Source organism: Cimex lectularius, unplaced genomic scaffold (assembly GCF_000648675.2).
Source record: "Cimex lectularius strain Harlan isolate CLEC.00 unplaced genomic scaffold, Clec_2.1 scaffold108, whole genome shotgun sequence".
Classification (NCBI taxonomy): Eukaryota; Metazoa; Arthropoda; class Insecta; order Hemiptera; family Cimicidae; genus Cimex; species Cimex lectularius.
The window spans coordinates 288,450-308,449 of record NW_019392680.1 but is presented as its reverse complement, the minus strand read 5'-3'; the positions used below and the strand labels follow the sequence as shown (position 1 = coordinate 308,449).

Genomic DNA, 20,000 nt, shown 5'->3' with positions numbered 1-20,000 from the left:
TCTAGTCAGTAATTTTTAAGTTTATAAGCAATTTAGTTGACCTAATTCAAAAAATTAAAAAACCCAAAACCTGAAATTACTTCTTTACCGTTGAGATTTGGATAAGAGTTTATAGGTAGTTTTTTGTTGCACGTGATGAGTAGAAACACCTCTTGAAATTTTCGACACTTATCGCCAGTCACCCTGTATAAATAACCTAATTGAGGTCGGGGGAATATGATCCTTCTTCTACGAGTCAGATCTTCCGAGGCCACCTATCGACAGTGTTCCTGATGCGTGAGAGTTTCCCCACCAACGCTGCTTGTTTGCTTTTAATCAAATATTTTATTGCACTTTTTGCGTTATAAGGCATGGTATTTCTCTAGAAAGAGCACCATGGGAGGGTCAATGGAGAACATGTAACCGACAGGAGTAACCGCGCTGAGGGTCGTGCAGACTAGGTAAGCAGGCACCGTGGTATCGAATCAGCTCAATCGTATAAAATCCGATATATAAACGTGTGATGGGAGAGGCCATGATGTAAACGCTCACGCGCAACAATCGGCACACGCCATACCCTCGCCGGTCTTATTGCATGTCCCGTCGGTGCAGACGAGTCCAAAACCGGCGTACCTCGAAAGTTCCAAGCATTTCGCTCGGTAAAGGTATGGCGGAGTAGTCAATTGGAGAGATCGTCCCAACGAAGGCGGGGTCAGCCCGGTTGCCTAGCTCGAGTACCGTTCCTAGTGTCTTACCTGTCCTCTTTCTCTGAAGTGTATTCTTAGAAGCGCGTTATAGACTGAAGTCGCTCGTGTAGTCTACTTACTGGCATCTGAGGATCGCACCTAAAAGCAGATCCAGGTTTTACCAGGAACTCTGCGGCATAGCTGAGGGTAAGCTGTTCCTCCGAATTTCGGACAGAAGCACTTCCTGCTCGCAGCACGGTTTAACCAAACGACTTTTCCTAAACGCGCCGGAGAGCGCTCGAACTCTCTAGTCTACTAGGAGCGCCTATCCGGCTTCTCAGGTGCATTTTTCAAAATTATCAATCATGAAAAATTGAAACACTTAGTAATAGAAACACATAGCTATTAAATACAAGGACATTATTATATTGAATTTAGAAATATTTTGGTTAAAACCTTTTGCCCGTTTTTTTTATTTTTTTTATAATTGTTGAAATAAATTTTTTTATAATAAAATATATAATTAAGTAAAATTGAATTAATATAACAAAAAAATTCTTCAGTCACATCCAAACCAGCAAGGGTAGAAGGACTAAGTCGTTCAAAAGGTGTTCACGGACTCGCAGACCAACGAACTGTTACCTGCGTTACCTTGATAATTATATGGACCTACAATTTGATAAAATTCACGGAATAAGTAAAAATATGGAGGTGTTGATAAACAGCAAATATTATTGTAACATTTTTATTGTAAAATAATCACATCGTTATTAAATAAATAACTGTGTTGATAATTAAACAATTAGTGTTAGGAAATAACAGATCAGTCGAAACTTTTAGCAATTGTTAAAAGATAATTACTCTCAAGTTCATTTTAAAAGGCCCATGCTTATCTTGTTTGTTCAATAAACTGATTGTTGTAATATTACATTTACGTCTTTCAAAAGAGTTCATATAAAAAACCGAAAAAAGAAGATTTTAATATAAAAATATGTTCTTAATTTTTTAACATTTTTTCAATACATTTTATAATTTAAGTAATTATTCCAAAATAATTGTTCCCTGGTCTGCTCAGTTGAGGATATTCAGCGGAGTTTATGCCCGTGAGATGTGGGCTTGTAGGTCGTACAATGAAGTGGAAATTATTATTATTAATTTTATTTTGTTAAAAAATCATCTTCCTCTCGAATCTATCGCCAAATTATGTTTTCCCTAGAGGCCAACCCCGATCCCCAATATATGTTTACGCTAGAGCTGCGCACGAAATATAAATACGCACCAGTCAATTTATTTAGTTTAAAATTAAATACATTACTTTCTATATTAGTTACAGGTAATTACGATGTACCGTAGACAAAATAAAAAGTTAATAATGCTTTGTTTACTTTCTTAGTTTACTTTTGTACTCATTAATCTCATTTGCACCACAAAAAGTAGCATTATGCCCATCCATTCTGCTACGCCTAAAGATCGTTTTCAGTAAATACTGTTCCTTCGTTGACTTCATTTGGTATTATTCTTAATCTTAAATCTTTTTCAATCGGCCCAGTCAGGTCATAACATTATTAGAGAAAGGATACAGCCAGCGCGAAGTCCTCAGGAGACAGAGTGTAAATCACTCTAAAATAGGAAGGGTTCTGCGACCCTCCAAAGAAACAGGGCTTCATACTAGAAGGATAGGACAGCAGCCTAGGTCTACAGACAAAAGGGACGATAGATATGTATTTCATCGGGCTCCACACATAGTCAGCATTAGGGGAAATGAGATAAGAAATGTGATAAGACAAGTCCAAAATATTTCGATTTTCTCCAGGATGGTGAGAAGAAGCTTCAATGAAAATAACTTCAGGGCACCCGGCTTGTCGCCCTGTTTTTACCACAGGTCAGAAAATGGCCAGGCTTCAATTCACACGGGAACATTTAAATTGGGCATTGGAAGATAAGGAACGAGTTCTCTTTATAGATGTGGTGAGAGTTGGCCTTAAATCATTACATGGCCATAATTTTATATGGAGACGCTCAGGAGAAGGGTACACCCCTGCTGCTTGGTTCCTTAGGTGGCATTCCACGCTGAGTCATTTATGTACTGGGGTGGCATTTCCTTGGACTCCCGCATTGAATTGGTTGTTTTACTAGGAAGATCCCAAACTTCACAGGGGTATTTACAAGACATTCGACATCCAAGGCATAAAGTGCCATTTGCCCCCCTCCCCCACATGGTGAGAAGCAGAATACTAATGCAGGATAATGCCAGGCCCCGTCGTGCACGTTTGGCGAATGACAACCTGATGATGTTTGAATTGAGTACTTGGTGTGACCAGAAGATTTGCACATATTTGGGATCCAGGTCCTACCACCCTAGGAGAGTTGGAAAGGCTATTCTTGATGAATGGGAAAGAATTCCTCAATATTTTATCAGAAATCTGTTCAAAGGAATGCAAAGGCGTTTAACGGAAGTGATTCGTGCCAAAGATGAAAATGGTCGGTATTAAAAAGAACAATAATCATTTTTTAAATTTTTATTGGTTATTGAATTTTGTTATTTTTCATTACTTATTTCTTTTAAGAATTAGAATCATTTTCTTTTTAAATGTTTTAATTTTACAATCTAACCTAATTTTGTATGCAAAATATCAATTGGTAAGTACATTAAATTTAGGGGTGGTGCGTTAATATTCAACAGGATAAAAGGGGGTGCATGAGTAGAGCATTGAAATTCCAAGGCCAGGGATCTGGGATGTGGTTTCTCTTTCTCACGGGAGAAAATAAGTGACTGGGCAAACTTTTCCAAGAGACTACTGGACAAAGCAAGAGTAGCTCACAAAGAAGTCTGTTTACATAAAACGCTTCGAGGCACTACTGCTACTACAAACAGAGGTTCTCTCCTTGGTGATTTTCGACCAAACCAACACAACGATAGAATTATACCGACTGTCCGTTGGTTTTTTAAATTGAGATGCGAATAAATATAATTGAATTCCTAACTTTGGAGGGAGGCCGATCTCAATGAAACTTGCTTCATGTGCAACTCGGTTGCAAAAAATTTGGTTCATTTTTTGGCCGAGTGAAGAAAAAGAAAACATTTATTATTAAACATATTTAACAGTTTACAATATATTTACCATAATTTGAAAGCAAGGCAAACAGCCGTCTGCCGGATTTAGAACCCTATCCATTATATGATAATTTAATTTATTTTACAGTGATGATTTTAAAGATGATTTCAATTAAAATAAAAATACACATAAGTCAAAATAATAATCTAAACTAAAAATCGTATTTTTCCATCCAATAATATAAAGTTAATTTTAGAATAGAAAATAATATTAAAACAACAAGTAATATTCTAATTTTAAAACGAGCAATATAATTGGTATTAAACTCCCTTATTAAGTTGTACCTGCATTCCCACGCCTTTTTGGTAAAAGCAATTAAAGGTTAACCGAGCTGGGGGCTTCAAATTTCTAACAATTGGTGAGCCAGCGAGAGAGCTACTCCTTAGCTGGCAAAATTCGGCGAGCATAGGACATTCACAAAGGAAATGATAAAGATCCTCCTTGGCATTCAAATTGCAAATAGAACGTCTTTCCCTGAGAAGATCCTACCTTAACAGGGCAAATAATTGAGAAGTGGTAATTCCCCTCTCAGTTTGAACAACCATCTCAATTGACAAAGATTCAATCAAGAGTCACATCAGCCGAAAACACTGAATTCCATACCCGACTCCAAAAGAAAGTGACTGTATAGTCATCCTCAAAACCTCCTCCCGATGAACTAATCCTATCTTCTTAAGGATCTCGTCAACTCTACCTTATCTAAATCTAAAGAAATCTGTGTCCTCCACTGAAGCATATAGACTATGGAAAGATCAAACTCACAAGAATAATTGCAAGCAATGTATATCAGGAATCATACCAGAAAGCCCTACGCCTTACATTCTCCCTGATTTCAGTATTTACCAATCAATGACCTGGTGGTGATAACACCCTCAAACAAAATTTAAAATGCAGTGGTAATATATATACGAAAATTGGTACAACAGAAGATTCAATATTAACCATATAAGTAGGTGTGTTTGTACTTAAAGGATATATTTTTGTATGAAATACCTTTCCAAGATCTCATAGCGATTATAGCCCCAAATTTAAGATGCGTAACAAATTATGGATCGCAGCATAGTATTTCACACCTGATATTTTGATTGCAAAGGCACTTACCTTTATGAGAAAAACACTAACCAGATTCTCTTCAGACCCAGCTTACCTCTAGAAATCTTTGCGTTGAAGTGATGATTGAACGATAATCGTGTCAAAGTGACTTTCACATATTTGTGTTTTTTGGCAGTGTCCTATTCTGGTAGAGTTTCGTCTTTGCTATCTGGGCGCACGATCGCTCCCTAATAACAGTTTTATAGCATTTTGAACGATATACAGAATTGTAAAAATATTTATGGTATGATTTAGTAAGTGAATTTAACTGATAAAATAAAATTCAACTTAATTAGATTGTTCACTATGTTTATTGTCTCATTTTTAAGTGTTTTGTTTGAATTTATCTTGAAAATTTCTTTCTTTTTTATTAGGATAACGTTGGGTTTGACTACTCCTGTTTTTTTCCTTTTTTGTGTTTATCGTACACATTTTGTCCAATTTTTCTGCTTTCGTTGTTTGCTAGGTTTAATTTCTAGATTAATCCCATCTCTCTTTTTCATATCGAAAGCACTTTTTTCCATTTCGTATAAAATTTTTGCATTTTGTTTCAATGTAATGAAAATAGAAAATCAAGACCACTAAAAAGAAAAACTATGATCTTCTAAGAGTACCATTGAAGGTGGTGAAAAACCAAAACGCACCTGACAGACCAAGCACGACGAACCAAAATAATCGGTAACGACCAAATTTCAGGGTAATAACGCCCACATCCTACATGGAGAAATCACACAATTTAAACAGTTATACAATTGGAATAGATTTTTTTGTATCAGTGATTTATGTTTTGATATGACCAATAATATTTTAGTAATAATATTATGGCAAAAAATGGAATAAAATAACCATTTGAATTGTTCATGTTTATTAATAGTTTGGTTTACAATACATACAAAATATAAGTATATATTAAATAAAAGAAGGGCGTCGGTGGCCGCAACTGTTTAGGCGTTGACACGGCGCTCACCACACTAAGGTTACGGTCCAGGGTTCGAATCCAGCGGCCCTGCTTTCAAACCCGACATACTCACAAATGAGCTTTTTTTCAAAAGCACCGGCACCCCGAGGGTGGATATAACCTCTGCTGTTGCGAACCGTCGTAAAAAAAGAAAAAACATAAAATAAATGTCGATTATTTGCTAGTAGTAAATAACACAACAAAATTTTTTATTTGTAACTGAAGTTCCAATAAATGACAACGGTAAGTTGCAGATCAAGCTAATCTCACTTCCGTCTATTTGGGTTAAGTGCTGTACATCAGAGTAAAAGTTCATTTACCCCTGCACGGAAACAACATTTTCTTTAACTTTTAAAAATTAACGCTCTTCTTTTAACACCTTTGAATTTATATTAAAAATAAAAGGTTTACTTAATCCAGTACACTATGTTTACTTTGGTTTAAGACATTTTTCGTTTGATCATATTTTATTTAACCTGTTTGATAAGACGTTTTATAAAATATAAACATCTGAATGCCTAATAAAATAACTAATCTAAGTTTTTATGTTTTCAAATGAATTTTAATATAATTATCTCAGGAAATATTCATGAGCTTCGTCTGGTTTTGCTATTTTCTAAAAGCTTGCAATAAAGGTTCCATAGTAAATTACACAAAATGTTTCAAACAATACGAATTTAAAATAGAAGTTAAGTCTTAAGCGTTAAGATTTTGCAATAAAAAATATTACATGACGAAATTGTAAAAACTAATTGCGACAAGATAGGACTAGCAACATGCTAAATTGATTAGCGTATTCTTTAATTTTTTTCTAAAATATAAAAACTCAATAAGGACGAAAATAATGACGAATTATTTCAGTCAATCACCATGTTCGTTTTTTGCAGAATAATATTTCAAAAGGCGGTACTCCTGCGAATAGATTAAAAGATAATTGAATTATGTAAGTTATGAAAAATCACTTGAAATCACTATAAATTGGAGATTTTTCAAATTGAATCCATTTTGAGGCCGAAATGTGGGCCCCTTTAATTGTCGCATTAGCTGCAGGCTTCTGCTTGGGCGAGGCTTTTGTAAGGTACAATCAGTTCATAATTAGACATAAGGCAATACATTTTAATAATAATATCTTTACATACATTTTACAAAACCATGTTATTTTTAGCGTTCCTTTAGTGAAATTTCACAAGGGACCCAGGCCGATCAGTGAACTTATAATTTCCAATAAACAATACATGAATTTCATCAGGCAAAATGTTCTTTTGAACGACAGAACAACTACACCTTTGACCAACGTCAAAAATGTGAGCTGTTTTTCTTTTATATTGGAATTCGCAATAACTATTTTTTTTAACAGGTCGAATATTTTGGAGAAATATCTCTTGGAACTCCCGGGCAAAAATTTGCCGTAATTTTTGACACAGGCTCATCCAATTTCTGGGTTCCGTCCGTTCAATGCAGATTACCGGCATGCAGTAATTTTATTGTAATATAGTTTTACCTAGTCGATTGTAAATCACAATTTTGTGTTTAGTGGTACGTAGAAGGTTCGATGATCAAACATCGACAACATATAAAGCAAATGGGACCAGTATTCGAATCGCCTATGGATCAGGAATAATGCAAGGATTTCTTTCCACAGATACTTTGAGAGTAAGATTAGTTTTATTGATTTCATGCTTTAGTTTAGTTATAGATAAGGAGGAAGGAGTAATTATTTTTTATGTTACCAGATCGGTCCGACTTCTGTTGAAAACGTTACGTTCGGGGAAGCGACACGTTTTGTGGTTAATGGAGGTGGTTCTTTTGCTAGGTTTGATGGTCTTTTTGGCTTGGGCTTTCCTCGTCTCGCTAAGGATGGAGTCCGTCCTCCTTTTCAAGTGATGATGGACCAGGGGCTCGTTAAAGAAAAAATCTTCTCCTTTTATTTAAACGGGTAAGTAGCACAATTTTCGCCTTTTTTATTAAATTCTAACCTTTGTTCAAAATTCAGAGACAGAAACGACAGCAACGGTGGAGAAATGGTTCTCGGCGGTTGGAACGATGACTACTTCGATCCTGCAGATATCGAGTACATCCCTCTTAGTCAGAAAACTTACTGGCAGTTCACAGTCGACAAGTAAGTTTTATATCCGTCATTGACGACGGTTTTGACCCGTCCAACTTGAACCGAATATTATGCCAAACAATGTATTAATAATTGCCCAACTTATTCGTAGAATTACTGTTGGAGTGAGCGGTCCTCCTCGCCCGCAGTTACAAGTTGGACCAAAGAAATTTGAGGCCATAGCGGACACCGGCACCTCGCTTATTATCGGCCCGGCACACGAGGTTTCAAAGCTGCATGTAGCCATGGGAGTTACAGAGCGAAACAATTTGGGATATGTGCGTTTTCGGATAAGTTAAATTATATACGAAACAAAAATCTATATGACATATAATGATTTTTAGGTTGACTGCAACTCAACTGACCGTCTTCCTTCCGTCAGTTTCTACATCAATGGCAAACCTTATACATTACAACCTCGTCAATATGTCCATAGTGTAAATATCGAAATCGTTACTAATGTTCTAATGACCATTCAAAAAATATTAATTCAATTTGATTTGCAGTATACTTTTTACCGTACCAAAGTATGTATAACCGGATTTTCGGGCTTACCCGGCCTCTCCCAATCCTGGATCTTCGGGGACAATTTCCTACGACATTTTTACACCGTCTTCAACGTCGAACGGGAAGCTGTCGCATTTGCACCTCTCAAGAAGAACAGACGTCATCATTAAACTATATTCATTTGAAACAACTATTTTTATTTAAAGTAAAAGAAGTACTATTATGTACAGTAAATGTTTGAAATTTTTATGGTTACCAACTAGATTCTGTTTCATACTAACGGCTAAATTTAATAAATCTAATATCCATGTATCTCTACTTTAGAAATAATTTAGAATTCTATTTTGATAATTTAAAGAGGTACAAATTGATTTTGTATTTAGATACGAAATTGAACACGAATAAATGTGATGTTAAAGGATCCATCAACAGATTAAATATAAACAGCCCACTTATCTTACAATATTTTTTTCCTCCATACTCACAATACAATATTTGTAATGTCAGACGATTTAAACATTTAATTAATAAAATAAATGTAATATCTGAAGGATTTCACACTAATTGGAATTTTCGTGTCCGTACCTGATTGACTCCTGACAAAAGAAAATCATTATCTCTGATATGTGCCAGGATATGATTGAAGGCAATTAATTGGGTGACAAACTAACAAAAAACTGGACGAGGCGTCACACCCTTTGAACCAGTACCTCAAATTGGCACCCTCTAAACGATAAAACAGAACTGACCAAATGGATTGAGAAATAAAATGGAAGAAGCCCCCAAGGAATACTATCCTGCATTTTATTATTACCAAAGATTCATTACGAGCCCAATCATTAAAATTAGCAAGCAATTGACATAATTTCTGGTTTTTCCGACTTGATTATTATTTTTCATAGCTGCACCATTGATTAGTCATAGATTATATGAAGAACCAGGCTAGTTTAAACCTACAACATATCATGTACAATGTAATAAAGTAAGCATCTGTGTGGATTGAAGGCAAAGAGCGGGCCGACAAACTAGAAAAAGCAGGAGCTCTTTGGACAACAGCAAATTTGCACAAAAGTACAACAAAAATCTTTCTCTTTGTCAGCTAACACTAACATAAGAAAATAATATGGGTATTTACGATCTTTGTGTTAACCTTGTTAGGTCGTCTTAGGTCGATAAAAATGATGACGTAGACTTGTAAGAATCGGCTGGTTAACATTGCTCGATCTAACAGGCCAGGGCCAATGTTAGATGATATGTCGAAAGTGTAGTCACATGGCTATCCGTTAGGGCGTAGGTAACCAACATGGCAGCCATGAATCCAACAGCTGTTTTTTGCTTACACGTATTTTTATTCTTAAGTACGAATTAATTAAATTAGACGAATACATTTCTTTTGTTAATTTTTGATCTGCTCTGATACTCTCATTCCTAATAGATACATCCCACATTCTATAAAGTTGTAGGCTGTTAGAGTTAGGATACAAGTTAGGTATGTCGACACGAATTGAAGCGTGTCATTTGTTAGTACTTTTCGAGTGCATAGATAGCATTTTGAATCAAAGAGTTGATTAAGTTTCCTTTTTTATTCATTTCTGTCCTCTTACAATTTAACATAAAAGAAAACGAAAACAAACAGCAGCAAGCTTTTAAGCTTTATTTTTGGTTCTACCGATCGACACGCGCAGCATTGAGGAAAAATTAACGTTTAAAATGCTAAGAAAAAAACAGGAGTTCACGATCTTATTGGACATTTCTCTATTCGAGTTAACACTAGTTAGCATCTTACAAACATCGTGAAAACCTCTAATAGCCCATTATTTACAACTTTATAAAATGGGAAAAGAGAAAGAAACCGGCCGCCTATCGACAAATGAGCTATCGGAAAATGTCCTATGTGACTGCAAAGCATCAGCCCAGAAACGGTACGGCCACTTGGGAAAAGCCTTCCGCCTAGGGAAATTAGCCGGAAAGTGCTAAACTTCTTTAGGGACCTGGAAATAAAGAAGGGTCAATTCCAAATTAGATCTTTTAGGTTGTACACAAAAAAGGGATACTAATGTCAACAATGACCACAAAAAGATATATATTCTATAGGTAACACGAGTTGGGTGAATGTCTAGAGTAATTTGGTGTTTTTGATTGAAAAAATGTATGCAAATATAACAAAATTCAAATAAAACAATGGTTACTCCTTTATTTCTTTGGGGAAAGAAAAGGAATATTCATTACTGTTGGAGTGAGCGGTCCTAGCTCCCAGATTGAACCGAATAACATTGAGATCATTGCAGACACCGGCATATTATTTGGTCGGCACATGAGATTTCAAAGCTGCACGCAGCCTCGTTTTGGAATTTATGCGTTTTCGGATAATAAATTAATTAATATAATATTAAGAAACAAAAATTCATTTGAAAAATAATGATTTTTAGAATGACTGTAGAGGGCCGCGGTAGCCGAGCGGTTAAGGTTTCAGTCTGTCGGCTAGTAGATCCCGCGGTCGTAGGTTCGATCCCCACCGTTTCCTCTGGTCTTTTTCTGACGACCAATGGGACCGGTGGCCGCAATTGAAAGAAATTGACATGGCACTCATCAATGGAAGGGGGGGATCAGATCTCAGTGACCCTGAATTTGGTCCCAACTCACTTCAAACATGAGTTTCTTCGATGGAAGAACACCGGCACACCGGGGGCTCAAATTCGCACTCGTGTGCGAGCCCCCAAAAATGGAGCCAGAGATAAAGTACAATAAGCTGAACAGCTGCAGTGCTCAGGGGGAACTCTTCCAGTTCCTGGTATCCATTGTTAAAAAAATGACTGTAACTCCACTGACATTCTACCTTCTGTCATTTTCTACATCAATGGCAAACCTTACACCTCGGGACTTCATCCACATGATGTATGTATCGAAATCGTAACCAAGCATACAAATCATGTCATTATGTTTTATTACGAATGTATCTAAAAATGGTTACACTCGTAATAAAACAACTAGATGGCACATTAATCACAGATTGGTATCAACAACCAAGAAACACAGATCACTACCTCAACTTTACATCTCACCATCCTCTTCATACAACAAAAAAATAATAAACACGGCCAAAGGGTTACTTCATAGAATTTTACCCTAAGCCATGAATCATTTCACCACAAGAACATAAATATATACAAAGAAATCCTCCATAACAATCACTACCCTAAACACATAATCAACACAATAATCAACAACTACAACTCAGCACTAACACCATCTACTATTACTAATAATACTACATGAAATCTATCAAATACAAACAAACCAGCATACATTTCCATACCATTCATTCACGGCCTATAACATAAATTTCTCTCGTCCGATAACTTTAAAATAGCTTTAAAAAATTATAAAACAATTCAAACACTTTTTTCCAAAATTAAAGATCCCACACCAATAACAATGACTGACGTAATCTACACAAAACTTACATCTGTCTTACATCCCAATATCTCGATAAGAGCGTACAGCAACATATCTATCATTGCAAAAAACCCAAGCAAAATCCTACAGCACTTCCTACTCACCATTTTGAACACAAACACAATTTCGACTTCAATAATCCAAAAATATTACACACAGAACAAAACAAACATAAACGTAGCTTTTTAGAAATGGTTTTCATCAAGAGAGATAAACACAATTACTGAACAGACACATGTAAACTCAGTCTCAGCTACGCCAATATCATTAATCAAATTCAATATAGATAACATACATACATCATCACATCACATTCCACACATCAAACATTTTTCACATAGTCTAATTTTTCAACAATTTAGCTTTCCTTTTCTTATTTATCCGTTTCTATATAATCCTGAAAGGATAATCTGGCCGAACCTTACCAACGTTTTTTCCCTTCGTCGGCTCTTTTCACCTCAAAGAAGACGACTCCTTATACAAAAATGTCTTTTCTGTACCTACATCTTTCCCCACCCCTTCAAAATCCAACGTATATAAACATAAAACAGCAATATCTCACTGGCACTCTCAACACAACACGCAAGAATGGCAGAATTACACAAAAAATAAACACTTTGAGTGAGTAAAATTACTTTGATTGAATATAAAAAATATTTTTGCATTGTATTAATTCACCTTTTTCCACATCCTACATGTATTTGTTAAATTTAAACAATGTTTGTAAATCCCAGGCCCTGAAGATGATCTCAATAAAGATCGAAACGTTGGCACGATAAAGAAAATGTTTTTCTGAAACCTACATCACTCCAGACGGCATCTCACGATTTCGGAATAATCATCGACTAACGGTCACTAATCACTACACATTTAGTTCATAGTATCTTTTAGAACTAGAAGTTACAGTCTATTGATCATAACACGGATGTGAGGTTACAGGCTTACTAAGCCACCAACCCATTGATTATGAATAGTATTGAAAATATATTGTATAGAAGATCTCTTTTTTTCCCTATAAGCACTTTAAAATGTTCTGAATCTCAGAAAATTTACACTAAAACATTTTCTATGTCTGAAGGATTTCACACTGATTGAAATATTCGTGTCCGAATCCTGTGGAGCAAAACACGTGTTTCTATCTTGCATGTCACGCCTGGAGAATTCTGGCCGGATTGATTTGACATCGGAAACCGTACACAAACATAGCCAGGTTGCGCTTCAGAATACAAATTCGGAATTAACCCCAGATCTATTCCTGGGAACGTTTTGCGAAACAGCATATTTCATGCAATCAGCATAACAATCTTACCCTCACACAAAACATAAAAGTTAACTCCCCCAATCCGTTTATTTATTGCTTAAGCCCGCTTATCGAAAGTTCATCGTATTTATCAAATAATGTTATTATATTTCTACATGTAATGGGAAAGAAATTTATCTCTAGGAAGATTTTTAACCAAGGTCTATAGATAGGATCTCAAGACTGGTTTCAAAAATAAGTGGAATCGTGCGAGAAGCTACAACTTAAACTGGATTGATTTCTCCCACATCAAATGATACTAAAGCCAAACTCAGTTTTAACAAAATAAAAATTATTTCCGGAGTAGACAATTTGATCTTCAAACTTGTGAAGTTGGTATCTTAAGACTATATAACATAGGTCGAATTTTGCTGAGTGGTAAAACTGAACTTAGCGATCTATAATTATAGGATGGTAACATCAAAATTCTTTTTTAAATTTATTATATAGTTAATATGAACCACTAAGAACGTTAACGAAGTAAGACTAAAGTCTGATGAATGAAGAACGTGTAGAAGAGAAGCACCCTATTTTTACATTATATTTTGCTTATCAATCAGCATTATGATTATTCAGATATCGTGGGATGCGGTCTGGTGTGATGTAGGTTTCAGAAAAACATTTTCTCAAAGTCTTTGTTTTCTGAGTAATTGTGCTATTCTTGCTTGTCTTGTTTAGAGTGCCAGTGAGTTATTGCTATTTTATGTTTATATACTTTGGATTTTAAAGGGATGGGGAAGGAAGTCGGCGTAGAAAGACATTTTTGTATAAGGAGTCGGCTTCTTTGAGGTAAAAAGATCGACGATGGGAAAAAACGTTGATAATGGTTCGGCCAGATTATGCTTTCAGGATTATATAGACGGGGATAAATAGGAAAAGCAAAGCTAAATTGTTCAAAAATTAGACTATGTAAAAATGTTTGATGTGTGGAATGTGATGAATGTTTTGTATGTTATATTATATGTTTTGTGTGCTGTGATGATATATGTATGTTATCGATATTGAATTTGATTAATGATATTGGCGTAGCTGCGACTGAGTTTACATGTGTCTGTTCTGAAATTGATGCTGTGTTTATCTCTCTTGATGTAAACCATTTTCAAAAAGTTACGTTTATGTTTGTTTTGTTCTGTGTGTAATATTTTTGGATTATTGAAATCGAAATAGTGTTTGTTTTCAAAATGGTGGGTAGCCAGTGCAGGTTTTTTGCAATCATAGATATGTCGCTTTACTCTCTTATCCCGATATTGGGATGTAAGACCGATGTAAGTTTTATTACGTCAAATTTATTTTTTATTACAATTAATTAAGGTTTTTAGTAGAGATAAAAAAGTCAATGGCACGAGCGGGATTCGAACCCACGATCTTCGGCTTGATAACCGTTTAATTTAATGATTTAAAATGAAGTATACTTCACTAAAGCTTCCGTGGCCATTTCATTTGTCGTCGAGAATCCAATCCGATTACACGACATTTGAAAAATGGCAAAAAGGAGGGAAAATTCAAAAGGTGAGGTTGAGATGGGAAATTTGTGTCCGAGTGGATCGAGGTCACGATAGCTCAAGTGGTACAGCAGCGGCGTATCAAGCCGAAGATCGTGGGTTCCAATCCCGCTCGTGTCATTGACTTTTTTATCTCAACTAAAAACCTTAATTAATTGTAATATATTAATTGGTCAAGCGGACCACGAAATTAGTGAATTTATTTGTTGTCTACATCTCACCAGATCGCATATCACGATATCTGAATAAGCATCGACCAACGGTCACTAATCATCACACAAATCGGCATTATGTTGGCAGTTCCATTCACTTCGAACCTCACATTTTTTTTTTTTTTTAATGGCTAAGCTTTATTTAATAATATGAGAAATGATAAAATTAAATTTTAAAGGAGTCCTGAAATATAAATTTTATCCAGACTGATCTGATCTCATCGTGAGGGTTGGTACTTGCGAATATATATGCAAATCAAGTTATTAAATTTAGGCAAACAAACCTTCAAAATAAAATTTATTCTGGTAACAAGTAATGTTAAAAAAAATATATTAGATAGGATCTTAAGAATGGCTTCGAAAATAATGTATTCCTAGAATATGAATAGATCCCCAAAACAATATAAACATAAACAACTGATTTAAATAAGCTTATATTCTGAGTACAAATGTTTGGTGTTAAATCTGTGATTTTTCTTAAGAAAGATTTTAATGATTGTACTTCGTAAGTGGTTTAAGATAACAGTTTGTTGTTCTAAACCAGGTAATAATTCCACAAACCAAAATAGATAGTGATAAACTGATTTCAATTAATTGTTACGTATAAAATTATTCTAGCTTGAAATTTATGAAAAAGTTTGCAGATTCTACAAATAATTAAATCAATATGAAATGTAAAAGTTAAATCAAAATCACAAACCATTCCCAAATATTTCATTTGTTTATTAAATTGTCAGTAGAACAATCAATACAGCCTGAACAAATATGGACAGCAATTATACATTCTTCGAGATTAAGTTTCCTTTAAAAAAGAAAGGAATTACAAATGTTTTGTTCTTATTAAGTAAAAGATAATTTTGGGAAAACCAAGAGTCAACAGCTCCTAGGCCTTTTTGAATATCAGACAAGACATTTTTTAAATCTACATCAGAATAAAATAGAGTATTATTATTAGTATAACTAAAAATGTTCACCGGATAAATCAAGTTTTAACCAATTATTTACCTAAATAAGAAAGTGGATGGCCCTAAAATTGATACCTGTTGTATACCAATAAAAAAATTAGAAGTAACACTAACAGACAAAACAGCTCTAGTAATTTCATGGTTCAATCTCACACCAGAAATACCCATATCGCACATGTTTTTTAATAACAACTCATCAACTGAGTTGATCTGGCTTTTCTAACGTCGATAAAGTTACATAATTATTTCTATCAAGTTCATGTGTGATATGATTCGTCACATCACACAAAGTCAGCTCGTTGAATTACCAGACAAATTGACCTATTTGACTTTCTATTATATTATTTTTAATTAAAGCAACCTTTTCTTTATACGTTTTCTACCACGTTCGAAAAGCACAAAGTTAAAGAAATTGATCTATAATAAATTATTAATGTTCATTTTAGAAAATTGTTTGACTAATGGAATGCGTTGTAAAATTTAAACGTTAAAACCTCCCAAAGGAAAGAAAATATTAAAAATATGGGTCAAAGGAGTGCTCATAAAAGACGAAATGTATCTTATTATGAAATTTATAAGCATTTCATCATAGAAGAGATTATTAGTTTTAAAATCATGGATATTTTCAACGAGGAACTAATTTTGAACCATCATGTTTTTGGAAATTTTACTCTCTACAACATTTGTTCTGAGGTCTTTTTCAAAATAGTGACCAGGAAGACAATTCCCACTTTTTCTTGCTTTGACCTTTTGTGATGGGGAATGATTCTGCTGTCGATAACCGCTTTTTTACCTCATCGCGGAAATTTAACTTTTCCTTCCTATTTCACAGGTGTTGTGTGGCAGTTTGGCTTCGAATAACGTATTGATACCGTAGTTTTATGTACGGTAAAATCGGGATAGAGAGACTGGTTTTTTCAATGAACACGTAAAAAACCATGTTGATTGCCGAAAAATCGCGAATTACCGAAAACGGTTGAGCAATCAGGCAAAATGGAAGGCTACCAATTGAAAGCTTATTATAATTCCCTATTGGTTGCTAAAGGGCTTTGCACAATTGCACAGAAGACAAACACTTTGAGCCCTGAAGATGATCTCAATAAAAGATCGAAACGTTGGCACGATAAAGAAAATGTTTTTCTGAACCCTACATCACACCGGACCGCATCTCACGATATCTGAATAATTATGTTCGGTGTTTTTAGTGCAGTTTTTATACATTTATAATTTGTCAAATAGGAAGGATGGTTTTTTTTAGCCATTTTCATAAACAAGAAAAGTATAATAATAATACTGGCTGTCGGTGGCAGCAACGGTTTAGGCGTTGACACCATAAAGTAAAGGTCCCGGATTCGAATGTAGGCGCTGACATGTATATTTTTTCAAAAACACAAAAAAAAAAGTTTGTGTGCATATTTTGCATGCAAACGCGGTAAATATTGCTATTTCAAATAGTAATTTCTATTGAAATATATTGTAATTATGCAGTATGAAGCAATTTTTAGTTTCACGCGAATTGTAACTTCGTTTGATTTGTTTTATATTGCACATAGATATCAAAGCAAAAAATCCAACATTAACAAATTATTTTTTGTGATATTTTCCTAATTTATTGAAGTGTTGTTATCAAAACTCTAATTGTAGATTTATTTTTAATATAACGTCACTCTGTTTAGTTACAAGAAGGTTATCGGTAATTGAAACAATGATTATTTACTGATCGTGAGATGCGGTCTTGTGTGACGTAGGTTTTGAAAACTATATTCCTTATTGCGCCAACTTTTCGATCTTCATTGAGATCTCTAAATAATCGTTAGTCAGCGGTCACTAACTATTACACAATTGAAACAGTATTGCTCATAGTACTTCAAAGTAAAACACGTAATTTGTGTCATTTTAAACAAAACAATCAGAATTGGTATAAAAGTATAAATGTTGTGAATCGTCCCTTACACAAACATTTTCACGATGAGGAGAGTATTCATTTGTGCTTTAGTAATTTGCTTTTCTCAAAGCCACGCTTTTGTGAGGTAAATATAAACTTAATTGAACGCAGTGGTTCCAATTATAATTTGTAAATTTATTTAGCGTGCCGTTAGTGAAAATTAAAGAACATCTTCCTCTCGATCCGATCGAAACAAAAAGTACATATCGAAACTTTATGTCTTTGTATGCTGGGCCAGGGGGAACTCGAGTCAAATCACCTTTGGAAAACTATAGAAATGTAAGTTTGTGTTTTTTAAAAATCTATTTCGATTAAAAAGGTTTATCTGTAAACAGTCACAATATTTTGGAACAATATCCCTTGGAACTCCACGACAAAGCTTTCTTGTGATATTCGATACTGGGTCTTCAAACTTATGGGTGCCTTCTTCGAGCTGCACATCGTTTATTTGTAGTAAGAGATATTTGTTTTTGGTATATTTTCAATTGGGTTTAATTGATTTTGTCATCCCAGAAAAACACAAACGTTATGATGAAAATTCATCTTCAACATACATAAAAAATGGGAAATTATTCCGGATCAATTACATAAAAGGAAAAATGGTTGGAATTCTTTCTTCAGATACGTTAAGAGTAGGTATTCGTTTATGACAATATAGTTATATTTGTATTTACATTGTTGATGGTGGATAAATTTCTTTGTATTTGTTTAATATTTGAATCGATTTAAAGATAGGTCAACTTGCTGTAGAGAACGTAACTTTTGGAGAGGCGATACATTTCCCCGGAATGGGATTGGAAAGTCTAAGGGCCGACGGAGTTTTCGGCTTGGGTTTTCCAGAAAATGCAGTCGCCAACGTTCGACCTCCTTTTTATTTCATGATGGATCAAGGGCTCCTCAGTCAAAACCTCTTCTCCTTCTATTTAAACAGGTTATTCCGTATAATTACAGCCAAATTTCAGCAAACTCTAATGCTTGTTCAAAACTCAGAGATCAAGACGACCAGAACGGCGGAGAAATTGTGTTGGGAGGTTGGAACGCCGACTTGTTTGATCCAAAAGATATCGACTATATCCCTCTTAATGATAAAAAAACATGGCAATTTTCCATAGAAAGGTACAATTAACCAACACATATCACGATATACAAATTTACATGGTTGTTTTAAAGGATTTCCGTCGGAAAAGGCTATAATCAAACCGATATAGCCAAAAAATTATTTAAAAGGAGCTATGATGGTCTTGCTGACACTGGAACGTCAACTATAATTGGACCGTCTATGTATGTACGAAAGATACACAATGCGATTGGAGTAACTGAGTCTGGATTTTATGAAACCGTAATTATTAACCGTAAAGTGTGCTTTTTGTGTTCAATATTTAATATATTTGGTTTAGGTGGATTGCAGCATTGTAGACAGTCTACCAGACGTTACTTTCCATATCAAAGGTAAACCGTACATTCTGGGTCCGAGGGATTACATCAAATTTAGGGTATGGTGTTTTTAAATCAAATATCCTTTTAAAACACTAAAACCAGATGTTTTATGTTTATTTTCTAATTATGTTGTGTTTTTAGGAAGATGATGTGTGCATCACAAATTTCAGGTCAATCCCCTACTCTAATCATCCATGGATTCTCGGTGATGCTTTTCTTGGAAAGTTCTACACGATCTTTAACGTCGAGGAGAGATCAGTAGCATTTGCTCCACTCAAGAAAAACAAGAAGAATTAGTGCTATTATTATTACGTTTTTAATAACTCTGATTATTGTAATATAATCTAATCCCTAGAGCAAAAACGTTATGGGATATATTAAATTATAATATTTATAATATGTATTTTTGATGTTGATTTTTAAAAGGTTTTAACAATTTAGAAACATAAACACTGCAATTTTAAACAACAATGTATCATAGTATTATACAAACAAATATATTGTTTATAGATTATTTAATCACAGTATATTTTCGAGGTTCTATGTGTTCGTTAACGTAACATTATTCAAATTATTATTTTAGGTTCAATCTGAGAGCATAATATAATTTATGAGTTAATAACCATTACCTGTTATGTATTAACACAAAAAAAATGATGAACTGGTTTTCCGGAAAATAATGCAGGTTTAAGGTTATAAAATACAAACAATTAAGTAAATTATTTTAAGCATTTTTTA

The 20,000-nt window shown here is 34.5% G+C and overlaps 2 protein-coding genes across 2 annotated transcripts; both read left to right on the top strand.

The window, feature by feature from the left end:
• The first annotated feature begins 6,798 nt into the window (after positions 1-6,798).
• LOC106672747 (cyprosin-like) lies at positions 6,799-8,908 on the top strand. Its single transcript, XM_014404405.2, has 9 exons — positions 6,799-6,909; positions 6,997-7,135; positions 7,189-7,306; positions 7,366-7,484; positions 7,565-7,767; positions 7,825-7,950; positions 8,051-8,216; positions 8,283-8,375; positions 8,445-8,908. Exons 1-9 carry the CDS (start codon positions 6,848-6,850, stop codon positions 8,613-8,615), a joined length of 1,197 nt encoding a protein of 398 aa, XP_014259891.1. The 5' UTR covers positions 6,799-6,847; the 3' UTR covers positions 8,616-8,908.
• An 8,890-nt stretch (positions 8,909-17,798) lies between these two features.
• LOC106672748 (aspartic proteinase A3-like) lies at positions 17,799-19,780 on the top strand. The gene is made up of 9 exons (XM_014404406.2): positions 17,799-17,910; positions 17,969-18,104; positions 18,161-18,278; positions 18,339-18,457; positions 18,557-18,756; positions 18,816-18,941; positions 18,996-19,164; positions 19,223-19,318; positions 19,404-19,780. Exons 1-9 carry the CDS (start codon positions 17,849-17,851, stop codon positions 19,557-19,559), a joined length of 1,182 nt encoding a protein of 393 aa, XP_014259892.1. The 5' UTR covers positions 17,799-17,848; the 3' UTR covers positions 19,560-19,780.
• Positions 19,781-20,000: the final 220 nt, after the last annotated feature.